Genomic DNA, 19,331 nt, shown 5'->3' on the forward strand with positions numbered 1-19,331 from the left:
TAATGAGGGAAAACTCAAAATACTTTAATAAAATAATTTCAGTGTGCAGATTTCCCCTGAAGTATTTATTGTGTTTACTATTATTCAAGGCCTGTATTTATTTTGTGAGGGATTCTACTGAATTTTAAAGTCTCTGATAGAAACTGAGTAGAGCAATTTTAGGAGAATTTTAGGAACCATTCAGAGCTTTCTGAAAGTTTATCCCTTATCTCTGCTTCTTCATCACAGTTAATAATGTAAAATGCTGGGTTTAATTTCACAGCTTAGCTGGGTACTGTTTGGAATTTTAGAACGGAACTAACTGATATTATGTTAATGTCCTTTTTAATGATGTTGAATGTAGTTGCAGATGAAAATAATAATTCAGAGAAGGTTTTACTTTGTTGCTGTTGCTTTAAGGCCCTGCAGAGGAAAGAAATTAAACATATACTTAGGGCAACATTTTAAAAGCTTTCCTGTATAGTTGTGTCAGCAGTTTCACAGTCCTTGTTCAAGCATGGCCTTAAAATTCTGTCTTCATACTGTGAACAATGATTTTATTTTCAGTGGTGGAAATATATTTCTCGGACTCAATTGTCCAAGTGAACGTATTATGCTCATGCAATTTTAATTATTTTAGGAATGGAGAAAAAAATAAGAAATTGTGTAAAAAAGTCAGGAATTGTGTATAACCTGTTTCTTCTTCAGTATGAGCATAGAAAATACATAGAACCTTTCAGGTTGGAAATTGCCTTTAGCATGGTAATTTAGCCGAGTCCACCCTTAAGTCATGTTCCTAAGCACCAAATCAACATGAAAAAAAAGAGTAAATTTTAAATCCACTTTATGTTTTGATTTTGAGCATTATCCAGTGAGAAATATCTCATAAAGAAATCCTTTTAAAGGAGTAAGTAGTTGGATGAGGAAAAATTGAATGCCTGTTGCTTGATAGCTTCGTGTAGGAAAAATGGCAGTTAAGTTACAAAAGGGTCTCATCTTCGAAGGTATGGTGGCTTCACACTCCAGCAGAACGTGCAGGTATTCTGCCTGAGTGGTGGGTATGTAGGAGTCATGTGAATTTGTTTTCTTGCAGTGAGCACAGACATAGAGCAGTAATCCTTGCTTTTGCCAGGAGGAGACTTGAGTTTCCTTCCTTGGGACATTGTATGTGAGTGAGATTCAAGTTATACATTTGTTGACTCAGCATGGGAATTTTTGGGTAGTATCTGACACTTCACAGATACCCAGTGTTTTGATGAACTTTCATGATATTTGGAGATATAAAGGCACTGACAGTTGACACAGTGAATCCAAGCCCCTTCTGGCTGATGGCATTGGGGCCAGAATTGTACCCTGTGTAGCTGTGTGAAAAGTGCATGTTGTCTTGAGAAAGATCCTTAGAGCAAGGAGTCATCGTCCTTTCAGGATTTATATAGTGCTGGCTTGTAAGATCAGGAAATAAGAGTAGTTTTAAGTGTTGTCTGAGCTCCTGAAATCCTTTTGCATTTCTGACTTGCAGCTCAGTTCAGACAAATGAAAAGAGGCTCTTTGGGAGCTCTGACAATGAACCAGCTAATGAAGAGGCAGCTGGAACACCAGTCTAGTGCTCCTCACAATATCAGCACTTGGGATACTGGTGAGCTGCATTTATTGTTCTTTATTTTTATTTTCTAAACCAAGTACCGTGTAACAATCCACTAAAAAAAGAGGAATATTTCTGTTCTACCATCACATATAAGTAATCAAGATAAAGTCCAAAGTGAATCTTTGTAGTGAGTACAAGATTCTCACCTGGTATGAGTTGGAATAGTTACATGTTTGGGAGGTAGACCCCCTGGTACAGTGGTGTGCCTACAGTTTTGCATATTACCTGGATCATTCCCTGGCCTCATTGAAAGAAATGGAAGTATCACTCTTGATTTCATTAGGTAGAGGATTTCATCCCTGGTGCATGGAATTATTTATTTGCATGTGTGTTTACAATGGTGTTGGTACACCACAGAGTTGTGCCTTATACCAGCCAGTTTTGTTTCTCTTTAGAGAAGTTTCTGCCAGCTCATGCTGAACACATGAAGTTTCTGTTCACTCAGTGGTTTTTCTCCCCTGAAGATGAATGCAAAGCAATGAAAACTGAATTAAACACAACATTTACTCTTTACTTGTTTTATTTGTTTTTATCGTCTGTAAAACATTTTCACTTATGAGCAAATTCATAGTAGATGCCATTAGACAATGAATTCATTCTGGTTTATCATAAATGCTAGATATTTCAATGCCCATCTTGATGTCAGTGATCAATCGTGCTTCTCAGGAATTTATTAGCAGATCCAGATGCATCCAGAGACAGGAATGCTTAAAATGTTATATGGAACTTGCATGCTGAATGAATTGTCTCACCACCAGCTCTGGATAACTGAGTTGAAATTTTCCCCCAATTTAGATTTCAGCATGAAGTTCCATCAAACTAAATTTTGTAGCTGAAGAGTGGCTAAAAGTGTGGTACATAGTTCAGGATTATCCTTTCTATTCCAGTCTGCTGAACAGCATGCTCAGCATGAAATCCTTAAATCATAAAGGTCAGAATTTGTCAATTATAACAATGGTGGGTTTGTCCTATCAGCAGGTAATTATTTATTGAAGAGACTTAACTGGATCAGCTGGTCTCTAAGACAGGGTTTTAAAGATTAAAAAGTTACTTCTTTTTTCCTGCAAGATGTAGTCAGCCTGCATTCAAGAGAAACGAGTCAAGACTCAGAACCACTTAGGAACTCTGTCTTGTTAATCCTGTTGCAAGTTTAGTAGCTTTCTTCCCAACATCTATGACTTTTCCCTCCAACATTAATTTCAGCTAAAGGCCTTCAAGCATGGAGAGGCAAAAGAAAATGTTCTTTCCTGGAAAGAAATGTTCTTTTAATCTCTCAGTCTCTTGTTCAACCACTAGCTTCAAAGTAAAATTATTATTTGGACAATGGGGTTTTTTTTTCAGGACAAATGCTCAGTGTGACTATTTGTAATTTCAATGTTACAGCACAGTTTTAAGAAATGAGAATATGAGTTGGTATATTTATATATACTAGCTAGGGAGTGGTCTCATCCCACATAAGTATATGACGTGTGTTTGGTGCATGCACGCTTTAATAATTTATTTATTTATTACATGGATATATAATATGTGTCTCTTTCATTTCTTGTTTCAAACCACTCTTTTCTTAAGCTCACTATCTCTAGAATAAAATCATTCTGTGCCTAGCTTCTAAACACTGTCTCTTCCTCTTTTTGTGGTTCATATATTTCAGATCTTGTTAAATCTTTATAGCTAGCACTTCCTTTCCTTTTTTAATGACATTTTCCTAAAATGCTTTCTTTGTTATTTGGTTACCTGTGCCCTTTTTCCTTCATGGACTTCTTTTGTCTTCCTCTCTATGCTTAAAAAATTACCTCTTTTGGCTGTTTTTTTTTCACTAGCAGTTGTGTTTGTCTCTCTCTTGTTTTAACTGTTCAAGACTTTTGGTGCTGGTGACTGGTGACAGATGCCGGCATCAGTTCTGGAGACTGAAATTCTTTCTTTATTCACAGAGCAGATACAGCATGGAAAGAGGCTGTGCAATGTCCCTGTTTGCCTAAACCCCGACTTGGAGGGACCACCATTAAGAATCAGAGGTTAGTTCAGTGTTCATTTGACCTCTTTCTCTGCTAAGACTGCCAGGAAGGTTTTATAGTTAGTATGAAATGGTGCTGAATTTTATGTTCCATTCAGCTGTTTAAAAACCCTCAACTGTCCTGCAGATTGTAGGTTATTGGGAAATTATTACACAAAACATTTAATTTAAGACAGACAGGAACAACTGATAAGGAAGTACTGGCTTTCCTCTGTTATTTGTTTTGGCTGTCAACCTGGAAATAAAAGACTGTGTGCAGAGTGCGGTTGAATGTCATTTCTTTACGAATTTTCTCTCAGCTAAAGTACATCCAGACTTTCTTACAGCCCTGCAGTGGGGCTGTGACCTACCATCTTTGCCTAAATCATGTTTTTTTTCATTCTCTTCAGTGAAGAAGAGAGGACATTTTCATTTGGAGTGGTTAAATCCTATTCCAGCATTGTAACATGTGTTATGAGTGCTTTTAGCATTTCTGTGCTGCAATGGGGACTTAAATCTAGAGAACGTAACAATGAAACTTCCAAAGTCATGGCAGAGGGATCTTTATGCATTTGTGAGAGGAAGGAAAAACTTGTCTAGAAATACCTGAAGATCTATTCCTATTCCTTGCATTCTGGATGTTGTCCTACATTACTGGAGTATTCTGGGCTTCCTGAAGTGTCTGCTCATATCCAATAAAATAGGGGACATTATGAAGTCCTAAACCCGCTATGCAGAAGAAATGTTTCCTTCCATGCTTAGTAAAATTTTTGTTGAAAACCTGTCCTATTCTTGTGAAACAAGCCCTCATCAACCCACATATTTAGACTTCAGAAATGGCGTGAGCTTCTGAGATTATTTTGCCTGAGAGCTGATGTTAAATTTGATTTTTCTGCCATAACAGGATTGTCTCATAAGAAATTCCATCTGAACCTTACACAGAGAAGCTTCCTTCTGTTTCCATACTCAAATATTATCAGAACAGGCTAATGTTAACATTAAATCTGAATCTACAGATTGAAGCAACCACAAAGTCAATAATGGATTATTTAATCTGTGGTTGAATTGGCATCAAAAGGGCTTTGTACTCTTTTAAAAATTGGTTCACAAAAAGAGCTTTTCCTAAATTGGTCTTTAGAGTGAGACACTCTTGAGGGACAGCTTATATAAATAATGATGAGGTTTACCAGCTGAGCTACCTGGATTTGTTATTGCAGATGATCTGTATGGGAACAGGAGTTAATGCTGTTTCTTTTATGTCAGCTACATGGGGCAACAAAGACATATTTTTCTTTAAGAGCAAAGCATCTTGTTTTGTCTTAGTGACCTGGAGAATGAAACTACTTACATTTAGGTGTTCATCATGAGGCATTGCAGATAAATGATGTAGCTCATACATCACAATAACTTTAATTCAAGTTTCTGATGGCTTGTGAATGAGTGTGATTATTCTTGAGTGTTTCTGAGCCATCACACTAGCTGGAGAGTTGCCTTTTCTGTATGTTGTTTGCTTTTGTTTGGTTTTGGATTTTTTTTTTAATTACTGTTGCCTCCTTAATGAAAACAAAGGGACCAAGGGAGGAAAGTCACCTTACTGGAGAGAAGTTAGACAGCAAGACTACCCGTACTGCTGTAATTCTGGAAAGCAGTACTTTCAGAAGCCAGGAGTTTGGATCTTTCATTATACATAACTTTTCCTATTAAAACAAGCATCTGTCAGAAATTAGGTGCGTATAAAGTGCCAAAGGCAAAGGTAACCCCATATACTGGCACGATCACAATGGCTGTGCCCCCAGCTGAACAACTCAGCTTTGAAGAATAAAGATATTTGTGAAGACTTTTCAGTAGAAAGCATTTCTAATGATCAGCCCTCCAATGTTCTCAATATTTCTCAACTCCTTAAAAATTATTTCTTCTATCTGTCCTTTTCTGGTTTCTCCCCTGTGGCTCTGTTAGGGATGGTATGAATAGATTGATGACCTGGTTTTGAGACATGAACTTATTTTCTTCTTCATGTCACTGAGAACTGTGGAAGGTTAATTCTTCATGAGTAGGGGGGAAGAATGCAAATCTTCTGATGTCCAGTCTCATAGCAACTGTAGAACCATCCTCTCTCCCTACTAGATACAATTGTATCCACTTTCCTGGAATATTTGTTATTTGTTATCTTTTTTTTCACCAATGATTTATTTATTTATTTTTAATTGATAGTTCCAGGTAATTGGAATAATCTGGCAGAAGCAAGGAATGTGCTATATGTCATTTTGTGGACACGCTTTATTTTTTATTTCTAGGCATAGTACAACCATTATAGTCTTCAAGCACTTTGGATTTCTGTTTAGTGATTTTCTTTCTTTTTTTTTTATTTTTTTTTTATTTTTTCCCCTAATTGCCATAAGGTGCCACAAAATCTAGCTTGCTGTCAGCACCCAGTATAGTCAGTATGTTTGTACCTGCACCAGAAGAATTTGCTGATGACCAGCCCATTATGATGACTGACAAGTAAGTGTTTTTTTTTTCTGCTCCTTTCAAAGAACTAGTTGAACTTTAAATATGTCAAGTAAAGTATAGATATACTTTATGGAAACATTCTGTTATTTATCTCTATGCCATGTTTTTTCCTTAATTGTTTTTACCCCAAGGTAAACATTTCCTTAACACTGCCAGCAAGACGAGGTTTTAATTCAGTAGGACCTGGATGATTTTGCACAGGTGAAGTGATGACTCAGGCTATTGTGTGTGCACAGAGGGCAAGGGAAGCACTTTCCATCCTATTTTAAATCAAGGGTTCTTTGTGATCGATCAGAAACCACTTTTGTCTTGGGGAAAAAAAGGAAGTTCTGTATAAAAATTCCTTCGGGTTTCTGTTGGAGGTGGTAACAGGTAATTGTGTAATCAATGTAGCATTTTTAGAGCTGATACTCACTGACCCTCAAAGCTTTTCAAACCCTAACTGGTTGGTTCAAATGCCTCTAAAGGAAGTGTTAAACAGAAATGTATTCATTTAATGGAGAAGTAAAGCAGGCATCAGGGAGCCATGCAGTACTTGGGAAGAGGAACCACAAGTTCTTGCATGCTCAGTCCAAACATGCAGGGATAACCACTGGAGAAAGACAGGGCCATTGTGCAGGCTGCGACAGGGAGTGGACCTTGCTGTGTGACAAAGTGAAAAAGCATCCCAAAAGTTAGTCTGCTCTGTGGCACTTCCATTGGCCATTTCACCAAAGCTTAAGCACCACCTATTAACATACAGACCAACTCAGCTTGACTTTCATGGCTTTGTTGGCATATTTTCTTTCTGTTCAGTAAGAAAGGCAAGAAAATTGCCTGTTCAGTTCCATTAAGTTAAAATCTCACAATCTGTTGGAGTCATTAGCAACTGATTGATCAAATTAAGCAAGCCTTCCTACTGGGCTGAGATAAACCAGTTTCCCACAGTGGTTTGCCTTTCTGCTAGGTTGTGAAAGCCTGTCTCATCTCTCCTAAATCTGACATCCCCTTTATAATTAGACATTACAGAGCCCTTTCAGAATTTCATCAGTTGTCTTTGAGGATTTCAGGAAGGATAAGTGACTCAGAAGCAAATCTGCCTTGGGAAAAGAGACTTGTCTGAAATCTAAGGTTCTGTGCCCCTGAAAGGTCCTTTCATTTATTTCTTAATAGCTGTAACTGCTGTGGGAACCAATCATATTGTTTCCTAATTGTGTGATTTGTTATTCATAATTCATGACTGACAGGGAGGGCAATGTGAAATTGTTCCATCTCTTCAAGATCATCTGTGAGTGTCATTGTTTGTGTCTATGCTGCTAAACAGAAGAGTGCCAGGGATTTGAGCCCTCTCCTGAGTCCAAGTCACACGAATTGGCCTGTGCTCACATTGCTGAGGGCTAGTCTTCACTGCTGAAGATTTCTCTTGGATAGTGCAAACTGTAGCAGACCAATACTGTGAGGGAGCTGGAATACAATTACCACTGAAGGACGCAAAACAAGGCCAGCCCTATGGCCTTCTTTCATTGGTCACTAAAGAAACAGCCAGTGCGGCTAGTGAGAAGCTTAATTAATGTTTAAAAGCTAAGGACCGTTATTAATTATAGAAAGATAGCAATTATGTTATGTTTCTAAATAAATTTGGAAGAGAATGTACTAAGTAATAGTATTTTAAAAGACATACACAGATACATTGTTTTAAATTTGTTAACATCAGTTTTCAAAACTGTTCTTTTCAGGTGCCATGACTGTGGGGCTATTCTTGAAGAATATGACGAAGAAACACTAGGCCTGGCCATAGTTGTACTCTCAACCTTCATTCACCTTAGTCCAGACTTGGCTGCTCCTCTGCTGTTGGACATCATGCAGTCTGTAGGAAGGTAAATTCAGGACTTTCCTCTCTTTAATAAGATTGGAAGAATTTTGTGCCTGGAATTGGGTTTACATAAACTTCACTCTAAAAAGGTATATATTTTAGAACTCTTAAGTGAATAACATCTCTTTCTGTCTGTGTCTTTGTTACTCATCATTTTATAAATTTTTTATGTAATTTCTTCCACTGTTAGTTCAGTTTTGGGCAGCTCCTTTGATGTTCTCCCTTTATACTCTCCAAAGGGAGATTCCAGCTCAGGAACCTCCTCAGTTTGTCCTACTGTAAGCAGTGATGTAAATAACAAATTCAGATTTTCTGCAGTATCCTTATTTATTTACTACCCTGTTTATTACCTGAACAGTATTTGATGCAGCAATTGGCATGCTTCTTGATCTTGTTTTATGTGAAGAAAAATTTACTGTTAGTTTTTATTCCTCCTGCTAGGTGCTCCTTGAACTGTTATTTTGGCCTACCTTCCTGTGGTTTTTATATCCTATTTGTGTTCATTTGAGACGTGACTTCGTCTTTTTGAAAGAAGCCTTCTTTTTTTCTAATAATCTCCTTCACTTTACTTTCTTCTGCTCTCTTGAATTCTTTCTAAACAAGTACAGTACCTTTGCCCTGTGCTTCCCCTGTAATATTCTTAAACAGCTTCTATGCTTCTTACAAAAAATGAATTCTCTTGGCTCCCCCTTTTTCCTGCTTCGACAGAATTTTTCACTTTTATGTGATTCCTGCTTTAGAAGTTATGCAGAAGTGTGATCAGCTTTTCTGAATTTTGCTCCTGGAGGATTCCTAGGTAGGGTCATTCATTAGCATACCTGAAACTCTTCAGGCTTTTCACCTGTATTTTTTATGCTAATCAGGACTAGGTAACAAGTTGCATCTCCTTATGAGGGTTTTCAAACCAACTGCTGCCTGAGGTTGCCTCTGATGAGGTCTTAAACACATTACCTGTGGTTGCTGCCTTGGCCACTTCCACAGCTTTTTGCCTCAGAGGTGGGGTGGGTGTGTTGGGGGTGTTATGGAATAAATTTCTGAGCAGCACTAGACATATAGAAACGATGCTCTCCTCCTCCACGTTATTTTTCGTGGCTGAAGTTCAATTTGCTTGACTGTGGCTTCTGCAGGGGCACGGCTCTTCACAGCCCTGCCTCTCCATTATCTTCCCAATTCTGTTTAAACGCAGCAGCTATTCAAGTCCTCTATTTCCATTAATTGCAAGGCTGCAGTTCCCTGCCATCCCTGCTAATTAACTCCAGTGGAGGCAAAGTTTCTAATCTAGACAGATGCTGCTAATTCTGTGTGACTCTTGTAAATACAGCAGTACTACAGCCACAGAGAGTAAATAATTTGGAAGATGAATTATCAAGGGATGAGGGATAAGTGGGCTACCTTTTCTGTGCTTTGAGGGGGAAATGCTGCATCTTTGGAGTGAGACAGCTGATTGTTTTAGAGCAGCAGATGACAGTGCAACATGGGGCATTCCCAGTAATATCCTGTCTTGTTGCTACTGGCTGTAGTTTGGGACAAAGTTTAAGTCCAATAAGAGGCTCCCCACAAAGGCATAATTTTGAATATATCCTAAATAAGTAGCATATAAAGGCAGAGAGCCATTCAGGTGCCTCATATATATAACCTAAGTCTGTCTTTCATCTAGCAGTGTCATATCATTACCTCCAAATACCCATTTAGCAGCAGAAGGGAGAATGAATTAGATTTTTTGCAGGTTTTTTTTCTTACAAAAAGAACTATTGCTTTCATGCGTAGAAGAGGAAACAAGGAGTTGGGTAATCCAAGGTCTTTCAGAACACCTAAACAACAACACAGAAAGATTTTCAAAAGTTATTTGGAAACAAGCAGATACCGAGAGGCATCTATTGTGATTTTTATAAAACAAAAATTTTTTGAGTTCAAATGCCTGAGAATTAGAGCTTGACATGTTCCTAAGATTCTGACATGTATTTGAGTTTATGCTCTAGTTCCTGAATCAAGATTTTTGATTTGGTGATTCCTATTTCATAGATTTCCAGTGAGATTTAGCTTTCTAAACAGTAAAGCTGGGTTTGAAAGTTACATTTAGACTCTTGAGGTAATGAAAAGCTTTGAAAAGCTTAACTTCTGTTCCTGACGTGTACAGATTTAAACACATCCATTTACTGTCTACTGTCCATTTACTGTTCTGCTTTGTGATCTGCAAATTGGAGGTAATGATGGGAGTTCATGGCCTTTGTGCAATTAAAATATTTAGAGTAATGATAAATACATACAAACTGTACATTTCACAAAGTTTCAGGTGTTCCCAGGTGTTCAGTGTAGTGTATGATTCATGAAGTTATTCCAAAGTTAGAAACCAAATACTTTGTTTATCGTAAAACCCATGCTTGCATTATCAAATTCAAAAGGAGAGAAAAACATTAGACTTTGCACAGCAGAATTAATATGTTGTATTTTAGTGTGGATTCCTCTTAACAGTGGTGGAGTCAGGAACTCTAATAAGGTTTTCTGATTTATGCTACAACAGCTGAAGAGAATTTAATCTTCAATCCCCTGCACCATCCAGTTTGAGATTATTGCACTGTTGACAGTATGCTGTGTCCCCAGCTTGCCATGCATAATTACTGAAAATCACCAACCATTTTGGTTTACGCTGTTGCATCCAGAAGAGCTGCCTTAGGGTCCTTTCTGGATTTTGCTGTGGTGTTTAGAGAGGAAATTGTCTTCAGAACAGAGGGTGAGCAACAGCCTAAAAGGATCATAAATCAAAAATAAACATTGAAGGCCAGATCATCAGCAGATATAAAATAGTGTAGCTCTCTGAACTTTCCACTTAGATATATTGTCTTATACCATCTGAAATACTAATGTGCAGCAGATTAAAGTAAAAATTGCATGACATTTTGTATGTAAGAGATATTTCCTGCGTACATGTTTATAACTGCTTTTTAGTGGCTTTTATTATTAAAGGTGTGTTGCTTTGACATTGTAAGCCCTGATTCTGTTAATTTACATGTCCTGCAGATTGAAGTTCATTTTACTTTAAGGTTGTGTTCTGTATTTTCATCACTGAGTGCCCATATTTGGCTTTAAAGTCTATATTTAGGTACTAAAATAAATGACCTGATTTTTGGGAACACAGTCTTTCTCATCTGACTTTGTAAGAGCTCGTAGGTATTTAGTATTTCTGAAATTAGGCCAGTTATTTAGGTGCCAAAATCTGGAACTAGGAGCCTCACTTCAGACTGCCAAGCAGAGAATTTTTGCTTAGTCTGTGTTGCTGTGTTAATCAGAAACAATTCAGTCAGTAGGCAGCTTCTGGCAAACTTTCTTTCCCTCTAAAAAAAATTGGTTATTATCCATGGTGTGCTGTAAGGCAATAGCTTCATTATCTTTGTGTTAGTAGAGGGAGTCAAGCAGATTTGTCTTTAGAGCTGTGAAGTATTAGTGAGACTTTAAGAGTGAATAGAGTTTATATGTCATGCAAACATGATTTTTCTGAATTTAAGTGCTCTGCAGAAGATCTTTCTGGTGACATTTTAAATGTTCTCTAAAATTGTTGATCATTATTTATTTGAAATAATACTTTATTGGCTTACTTAAAAATGAAAAACAAAAAAGCACATATGAACTTCATTTACTTTTTTATTTTTATTCCAGGTTGGCATCAAGCACGAGTTTTTCTAATCAAGCAGAAAGGTATGGTAGCAAACAATACCTTGACAAAAATGAAGCAATGCATCTAAAGCATCTTATTCCCTAACCCTGAAATCAACTAAATTTAACTTTTAAAAAAGGTTATTTAAGATTTGTGAGTAAGAGGCAAAAACTGCTCTTTCCCGCTTGTTTGAAATACCACATGTGTTCTGAAGATGACCAGGAACCCTTATTCATATGTATTAAACTTGAAAACTCTCAGATTCAAATGTAATTTGAAGAGGCTGCCTGGTTTTCACAATTTCAGTGCAGCTTTTTCTAACTTGCCCAGTGTTCAGTATTTGTCTTGATGAATTATCTCCATACATCCTCTGAAGGAAGATTCAGTCAAGTGAATTGTCCTTGGCCATGGATAATCCCTGATAATGTTGTCTTATGATGTAAAACAGATGCTGAATAGGATAAATTCATTTTGAGAAGCTCTGAAGCACATTAAGATACACAGTTTGTGAGGAAATAGGTAATACTTTAGCTTTTTAAATGAAACGAGTCATTTATGAGTTATTAGGAAGTACTTAATCTGTTGAAGAAAATTGCAAGAGGCAAATAAATATTATTATGCTTATGCTTCCTTGTTGTTCGTATGTATATTGGTAAAGCAGAGAGCTTTACCCTGTGTCACTGAAATACACAAAGTGAGAGCAGGATTGTATTTCAAACTCAGATAACTCACAAATAAAACTGGAGAATCAGGAAAAATACAAATACAAATATTTATTGAGACAAATGCTTTAGGTATGTGCACATAACTTTTTGAGCTCTTCATATTCAAGCTGAAGTCATAAAATCAATACACTAAACTTTTGGGGGCATCAGGACAGTTCTACTTTTAACTGTCTCACTCAAAACTGAACAATTAGAAAGAGTAGCATCATTATTTTCTCCATGTAGTTAGCTTTGAGAAGTGTTTCATCTGCAGTGCAATTTTTGTCTTCTTTTTTCCTTGCCTTCATTTCAGCATGATGATCCCTGGAAATGCTGCAGGTGTGGCCAAGCAGTTCCTCCGTTGTGTGTTCCATCAGCTGGCTCCCAATGGCATCTTCCCTCAGCTCTTCCAGAGCATTATTAAAGGTAATGTGCCATACCTGAGTGCATTTCTGAATGTTGGTTTTCTCTGTATGAGCAGCCAGTGCAAAAATGTCCTTTGAATTTCAGATGGAAGCTTTTTAAGGACCCTGGCCACGTCCCTTATGGACTTCAGTGAGCTGAGTTCCATCGCTGCTCTGAGCCAGCTCTTAGAGGTATGTTGACAATCGGCTGTATTAATGGTGCTAGTTTTATCAAGCATATTGGATTTCTTCTCATTCAAGTTCAAATTTGCATCATCAAAAACAATGTAAATTTTTGTGTTGACCTCCCTGGACGCAAGCTATCTTCAGCATTTTCCTTCTGGGTTTTGATCTCACTAGTAGTTTTTTTGGTTTTGTTTTGTTTTGTTTTTTTGTTTTTTTTTTGTTGTTTTGTTTTGCTTTGCTTTGCTTTGCTTTCTTTTCTTTTTTTAACCTCAGACCAGCTCCTGGAGCTATACTATTCATTGGTAGTGTGGCCCATTCCTCCTTAAGAGTGAGTTAAGAGCCTGCTTATAACATTTTGGCTCAAAATCTTCTGGCCAGTAGTTTAGGAAGTGAATTGTACTAACACATGAATGTCACATATACAGTTCAAATTCTCTGCGCATTATCATTAACGTCACAGAGAAGTTGAGTGGTATTTGATCTGAACAAATTAACCTCAGCAGTTCCAATTACTGTTTAAGGGACCATTTCTGCATGTGTGCATTTGCTCACGGTTCTCATTTTCTCTTCCAGGGTTTAAACAACAAAAAGAATTTGCCAGCAGGGGGGGCAATGCTACGCTGTTTGGAAAACATTGCTACCTTTATGGAAGCCTTGCCGATGGATTCACCCAGCAACCTCTGGACCACGATTAGTAATCAGTTTCAGACCTTTCTTACTAAACTCCCATGTGTTTTGCCACTTAAGGTATGATGTATGGATATCTGAAACAAGATACACTGCTATTGTTCAGGGTGTACTGAAACAGTGGGAAAACTGTAGATGACAAATCAGAGTGGGTTGTAGTGAATATTTTCTAATGATTCGACTAATGTTTCCAGAGGACTGGATTTATTGCATTTCTGATCTATCCTTTTAATTACGTTTTCCGTGGGTAACAATAGCAACTCTGACCAGAGTTTCTTGGCTTCTTTCTTGTCTTTTTGCCTATATGCTTTCCATGCCCTGTCTTTGTCAGATTAGAATACTGTATTTGAGAGTGTCAACATTTAGGCAATAAAAACTCATGTGGTTTTAACCATTAAAATGAAATAAAACTCTCAAGAGGAGCAGCACCACTTAATCAATTTCCTAAAAGTACACAGTAGTCAGACAGGCAGAGAGAACTGAGACTACTGGGAATTTGGCCTAGCCTGTTTGGCCGATCAAGTTGTAGTTCTGTCTGTAATCAGAATACACTTGCAGAAACTGAATCTAGACGCTTTAGGCTCTGCTTTCTGAGAGCTCAGAGGACATACAACAGGATCTTATCTCCTAGGTGTGTATTTCCAGATGTCTTTTCAGTAAAGACAGTAAAAACTTTTCTGAGTCTTTCCAGTAAACCTGGAATTCTGATGCCCTTACTTCTGACTTTATTTCCTATGGTATGAATGAACCTAGTGGTAATTTCTTCTGTGCAAAGCAGTGTTGTTCAGTATGAGCTGAGGGATTCAAGATCTAATTTTGTGACTGATAACATTGTCTTTTAAATTGGGGGTCATTGCCCAAGTACATGAATGATATTAAATTCTTTGGCAGTATTATGCAGTAGTCAGATCTTGAAACCTCGTTAGGTTTTGGAAGATTAAGACATTATCCTGCAGCACTTATTAAGCCAAACAGGCAGTAACCATTCCCTCTGCGTACTAGCCACCCCAGCCTGCTGCATCTTATGTAACTGAAATAAATAGAAAGAAATTAATTGGATCATAGTGGTTCCAACTGCATTTGTGCCATTCACAGAACCTTTAAGATGGAGTGTTTACTCTGATTTCCCTTTTTTCTCATGGAATAAAGCTAACTTTCCTAAACTAACCCTTTAGTGGAATGATCTCATATGGTGTGGTATGTTACCACTGAAGGGGTATGATTGTGTTCAGGAATAAGCCACTTTAGAGAAAGTAATTAGAGATCATTTTTCAGACTCTGTCTATAACTTTACTCATAGCTGCTACCACTGTAAGATATGCGCAGAAAGGTACTAACTCTGTTTTTTAATTTTTCTTTTTTGTCTTCAAATATGTTCAGTGTTCTTTAGACTCTAGTTTAAGAATCATGATTTGCTTGTTGAAGATACCTACCACTAGTGCCACCAGGGTAAGTTCTGAGAAGACAAAATTCTATTGCCTCAGATTTAGCCAGCCCGTGCTACTGTATCTATTGTATGTATAGCTCTTGTGCTACTGTATTGTGTTCTTATCCCTTGGCTAGGAAAGTAATATACAAGCATAAAATGGTGCAGTCCAATACTCCTTGGAGAATAATAAGAGCTTTGGAATCTAGGTTACAGTAAAGTGTGGGTAGAATTACATTCTTGTGCGGGTGTGAATGTATATCTTCTTAAAGATTTGATGTTCTCTTTTTTTTTCTCTCGTCCTCTTTTTTTTCTTTAAAAAAACCCCAAAAGAGTAATGAACTTCCTTAGGCATCTTTCAGTACGATTCCACTGAGGTCAGTGAGGTTTTCCTGTATAAACTCTACAGAATCTTGTATATCTCATAAACACTGTGTCAGAGGTGAAACTGTTTTCTAACTTTTTGCTTCTGATTTCTCACAGAAGCAATAAAGCAGATGATACAGCTGTTTGACCAAAGCAGTGTAAATCCCAGGCACATAGACTCTGAGCTAAAAATAGTGTTGTTCCATTCAGGCATTTCTGAGTTGGAATGCTTTTTGCTGTGTTAGGCAACGAGTTATTGATTTCTCTAAATCATGTAATTGCAGAGTCTTCTGGACCCTTTTTCAAAATTACTGAGTTTTGTAATTCAGAATGCTGTCTTCACGCTGGCCTACCTGGTGGAACTGTGTGGTTTGTGCTACCGAGCCTTCACTAAGGTAACGATGCTGTATTTTCCTTTAGGGATGAGGGAAAATAGGATGAAAGCCTACTTCTCACAAGTATTTCGGAAGTAAAGATGAAGTCAGTGTCAAGTTTCAGAAACGTAAACAGTTTTTAACGTAGTTTGGCTAATGAAGTAATCTTCATGATTCAATGCCTTTTAATAATACTGAGCTTCACATTCATAGTCAAGATGCAGATGAGGGGAACTTGCTAAAAACATTGCTCAGAAAAGTATTTTGGTGTGATTTCGTGACTTGGACTTTTTTCTCTTTTTGAGAAGATACTTGGTATTCATGCATCACTTAAAATGTCTATACAGTCATATTTTTTCATAGTGCACAAGTTTAGCCATACACCTTGTGAGTAAAACTGTAAATATTCCTGGTAGTGCCTTTTGAGAGCACAGCAGATAACTAAGTGATATGGAAGACTCCAAGTTAGGATTTTTCCAGCTTAGGTGATGTTTCATTCTGTATTAGGACTTCACTTTGGCATGCATGACCGTAAGCTGCGTAGAAAAGAGAACAGTATGTGTGCACCTTAAAAAGGTTTTAAGATTCCTGGATGATCCTGGTCTACAAATACACTCAGTAACTACTAAGTTTCATTTGTGTAGCTACCAGCAAGAAACTGAACAACAAAATCCTCAAAAAGCAATCAAACCTTTTACTAAGGTCATATACGCTCCATTATGTAGATTGTCAAGGTCCTGAGCAAAAATGCTGCTTTAGCCACTAAGTGCACGATTTTCCATCCTCAGTATGTTTGTCAGAACAGTAATTAAACCTCAGGAAACATTTTGTCATAAGTAGCCACATGATTTTCTGTATTGATAATGTATAACTGGAATGTGCGTTGTTTGAGTCTTGATAAGACTTAAAATATCACTGGACAAACAGTGAAGAAATGATAAAAGGAATGACACTCTCACAGAAAAGCTGCACCACAAGAAAATAAGAAACATTTTTACCAGATGTAATGGTTTGAAGCTAAGAGTATGTTTGATGACAGCAAGCAAATACTACCTTTTTGTCTCATTTGAAACAGTAGAGTTTATGAGACAGAAAAATCCTGAATACAGAAGAGATTGTCTAGCTTTTGGAAGTATTTTGAGATCGATTTATACTTAAGGCTTTGGGAAAGGCAAAGTAAAAAAAAATGTTAACCTGAAGTCTCGTAGCGGCCTTTTCCATTGAAACAGAAAAGTCTCATTTAAAACTGAAGCAAAGACATTCCTCTTGCATCTGTGGTCTGATAAATCTGTTTCATATGTCTGCTAAAGCAAATTGTGAACTACGGGAAGTTTTTCACTCTCCTCATGCTTTGCAGTTTCACAGAAATGTTGTTAAAACCATTGTATTAGAAAACCTGCATGTGATTCTTGCATGCTTCCTGACTCATTGTTCTGTTAATATATTGAGTACTTGATTACCTTCAGGAAGCTTCGATTACAGCACTTGGTAAAATCTCCTTGATTTAGTTTAATGCAACATGGTGATCCAGAAATGGAATCAAATGCTAATGTTTGGCACTTTATAGCCGCAAAATAGTTAATTTAGTGGAACTCCACAATACATTATCTTTGGTATTTCTGAAAGCTTACCATAGTTTGCCTTAGAAGTGTCAAATTAATGACTGCTATTGAAAAAAAATGAAATCAGTTATGATGTGTTTCTCTACAGTGAAAATCAGTGTGGATAAATAAGAGTACCACATAGAAGTGAATCCCAGAAGGAATATAATTTGTGAGCATTGAAACTATTCACTTTTAATTACTTGTTTTGCAACTTTGAGTATGCTGACTGGAACAAAACAGCAACTTTCAGCTAAGCTGTGGAGGGTTCTTGTCTTTTCAAAGAGCAAGCTACTCTGACATGCACTTTGTAGAGGTCAGTGCTGTACAACCACTCCAAATCTTTTTTTATCTCCAACATTTTCCTAATACCCTGTGGCAGAAATATCTGAGTTTCTCTTGTCTTGAAGCCTGAAGACTCACGTCAATCTGATATTTCCTTGTCTGAGTTTCTGTTCCAGGTCAGCAATTTGATTTTCTCAGTGCCTTTGGAACTCTCAGTTGAGCATAGCATCTCTTCTGTGGATTATAATCTTATCTCTAAGTTTTCCTTTCAAGTATCTTAAGGTCCTAAATGGACACTTTCTGGCTTTCTTATCTCTTACAGCTGCAGAAGCTTGAACCTAAACATAGCCTTTTGCTAGTATTCTGTTGTCCCTTACAAAGTAAATGCAGAATGCCTCATGATTTTGCTATTGAATTTTTTGAAGAATATTAGGTGGCTGATCTTCGCTATTTGTAATTACCATAATACCAACAGAGGTAAAATAAAGAATTTTGCTTTATACTGGCTTACTTGGAGGATAGCATACCACTCCATTAAATATCCACATTTACTCTTTTTATTACTAAGTTTGGACCTTGAGGGACTGGTAGAACTTCAGTAGTTTCATGTTCTACATGTAGACATCTGGTAAGTCACAATTTGAAGGTTGCAAGGCATTTTTTTATAGGGATGCATAGACTTTAGAGAGGGTTAATATGGCTGAACAGTGGCTAAAGGGATGTATTCTTTACACTCTGATACCAGGTTTACACATGGGATTCCCCTGGATGTTATTCTCATGCAGCAATGGCTCTGTGGCAGAATATGAAGTTCTTAAAGTATGTATAAACTAGACTTATACATATTTATCACCAGCATAATGATAGGAATAAGTAGACTTGGATAGGGAGGGTATTCTGTGTCATCACTTCTGATTTACACTGCAGGAAGCAAGAGGTCAGATGTCAAAAAACATTTTGCCTGATTTTGCTCTATCTCTCTGCACTGCATGTGTTTAACAAACATTAAGAGTTTAGACTGTGAGATAGGAGACTGAGAAAAAGAGGTAGTTAACTGTTATATTATCCTTAAAGCCAAGAAAACCTGGGATTCTTGAAGCCTATGCTTCCTTTCCAGTGTTCTGACAAAGCAATTTATTATGGCCCAGTTATATCCTGTATTGCATAGATGTTAGTATGTTAAATAGCTGAAAACTTTTGAAAGAATTTTGTTTCTCTTATTTTTCAGTATGTGCAGGCTACTGTACTGGGTTACTGATAGGAACTTCTGTCCACTTTTTTGAGGTATATAGTTGTCAACTGACTTGAGTATGGCACTGTGTAATGTATGTGTCTCAAGACTGAAGGCATGTGATGGTAGGAAGGGTCACTCTTCCTGGGGAATTTTAGGAAGTAGTCGGGGTCTGTTTGCACCGTGAGTATTGTGCACTGTTCTGGTTCTTCATTCTCAGTCAGAGTGGAGTAGAATCAGAGAAAGTTCAGGTAGTGGTAAGAAGAATGATCAAGAAGTAGGATGAGTTCCACAGAGAGAGCAATTAAGTTAGGGCTCTTTAATCTGAAAGAGAAACAACTGATGGGAATGTGAGAGGTCTGCAAGGTCACCAGGCAGGAATGGGTAATTTCATTCCTTTCCAGTATAGGAATATACTAAGTTTGTAGGACCTAG

The 19,331-nt window shown here is 37.3% G+C and overlaps 1 protein-coding gene across 12 annotated transcripts in view; it reads left to right on the forward strand.

Moving 5' to 3' along the window:
* UNC79 (unc-79 homolog, NALCN channel complex subunit) overlaps positions 1-19,331 on the forward strand; it is a 106,897-nt gene that overhangs the window by 63,140 nt on the left and 24,426 nt on the right. For 10 of the 12 annotated variants that reach the window (XM_027890282.1, XM_027890274.1, XM_027890272.1 and 7 more), the window contains 10 exons: positions 1,499-1,615; positions 3,556-3,639; positions 6,017-6,119; positions 7,844-7,984; positions 11,635-11,673; positions 12,650-12,762; positions 12,847-12,932; positions 13,500-13,673; positions 14,994-15,062; positions 15,690-15,800. In XM_027890282.1, the coding sequence (XP_027746083.1) occupies positions 1,499-1,615; positions 3,556-3,639; positions 6,017-6,119; positions 7,844-7,984; positions 11,635-11,673; positions 12,650-12,762; positions 12,847-12,932; positions 13,500-13,673; positions 14,994-15,062; positions 15,690-15,800 (1,037 nt within the window). The remainder of the gene's footprint in view (positions 1-1,498; positions 1,616-3,555; positions 3,640-6,016; positions 6,120-7,843; positions 7,985-11,634; positions 11,674-12,649; positions 12,763-12,846; positions 12,933-13,499; positions 13,674-14,993; positions 15,063-15,689; positions 15,801-19,331) is intronic. The other 2 variants (XM_027890283.1, XM_027890273.1) reach the window with 1 other exon arrangement.

Source organism: Empidonax traillii, unplaced genomic scaffold, assembly GCF_003031625.1.
Source record: "Empidonax traillii isolate 1590-97213 ecotype Southwest subspecies unplaced genomic scaffold, ASM303162v1 scaffold283:size781446, whole genome shotgun sequence".
NCBI classification, from domain to species: Eukaryota; Metazoa; Chordata; class Aves; order Passeriformes; family Tyrannidae; genus Empidonax; species Empidonax traillii.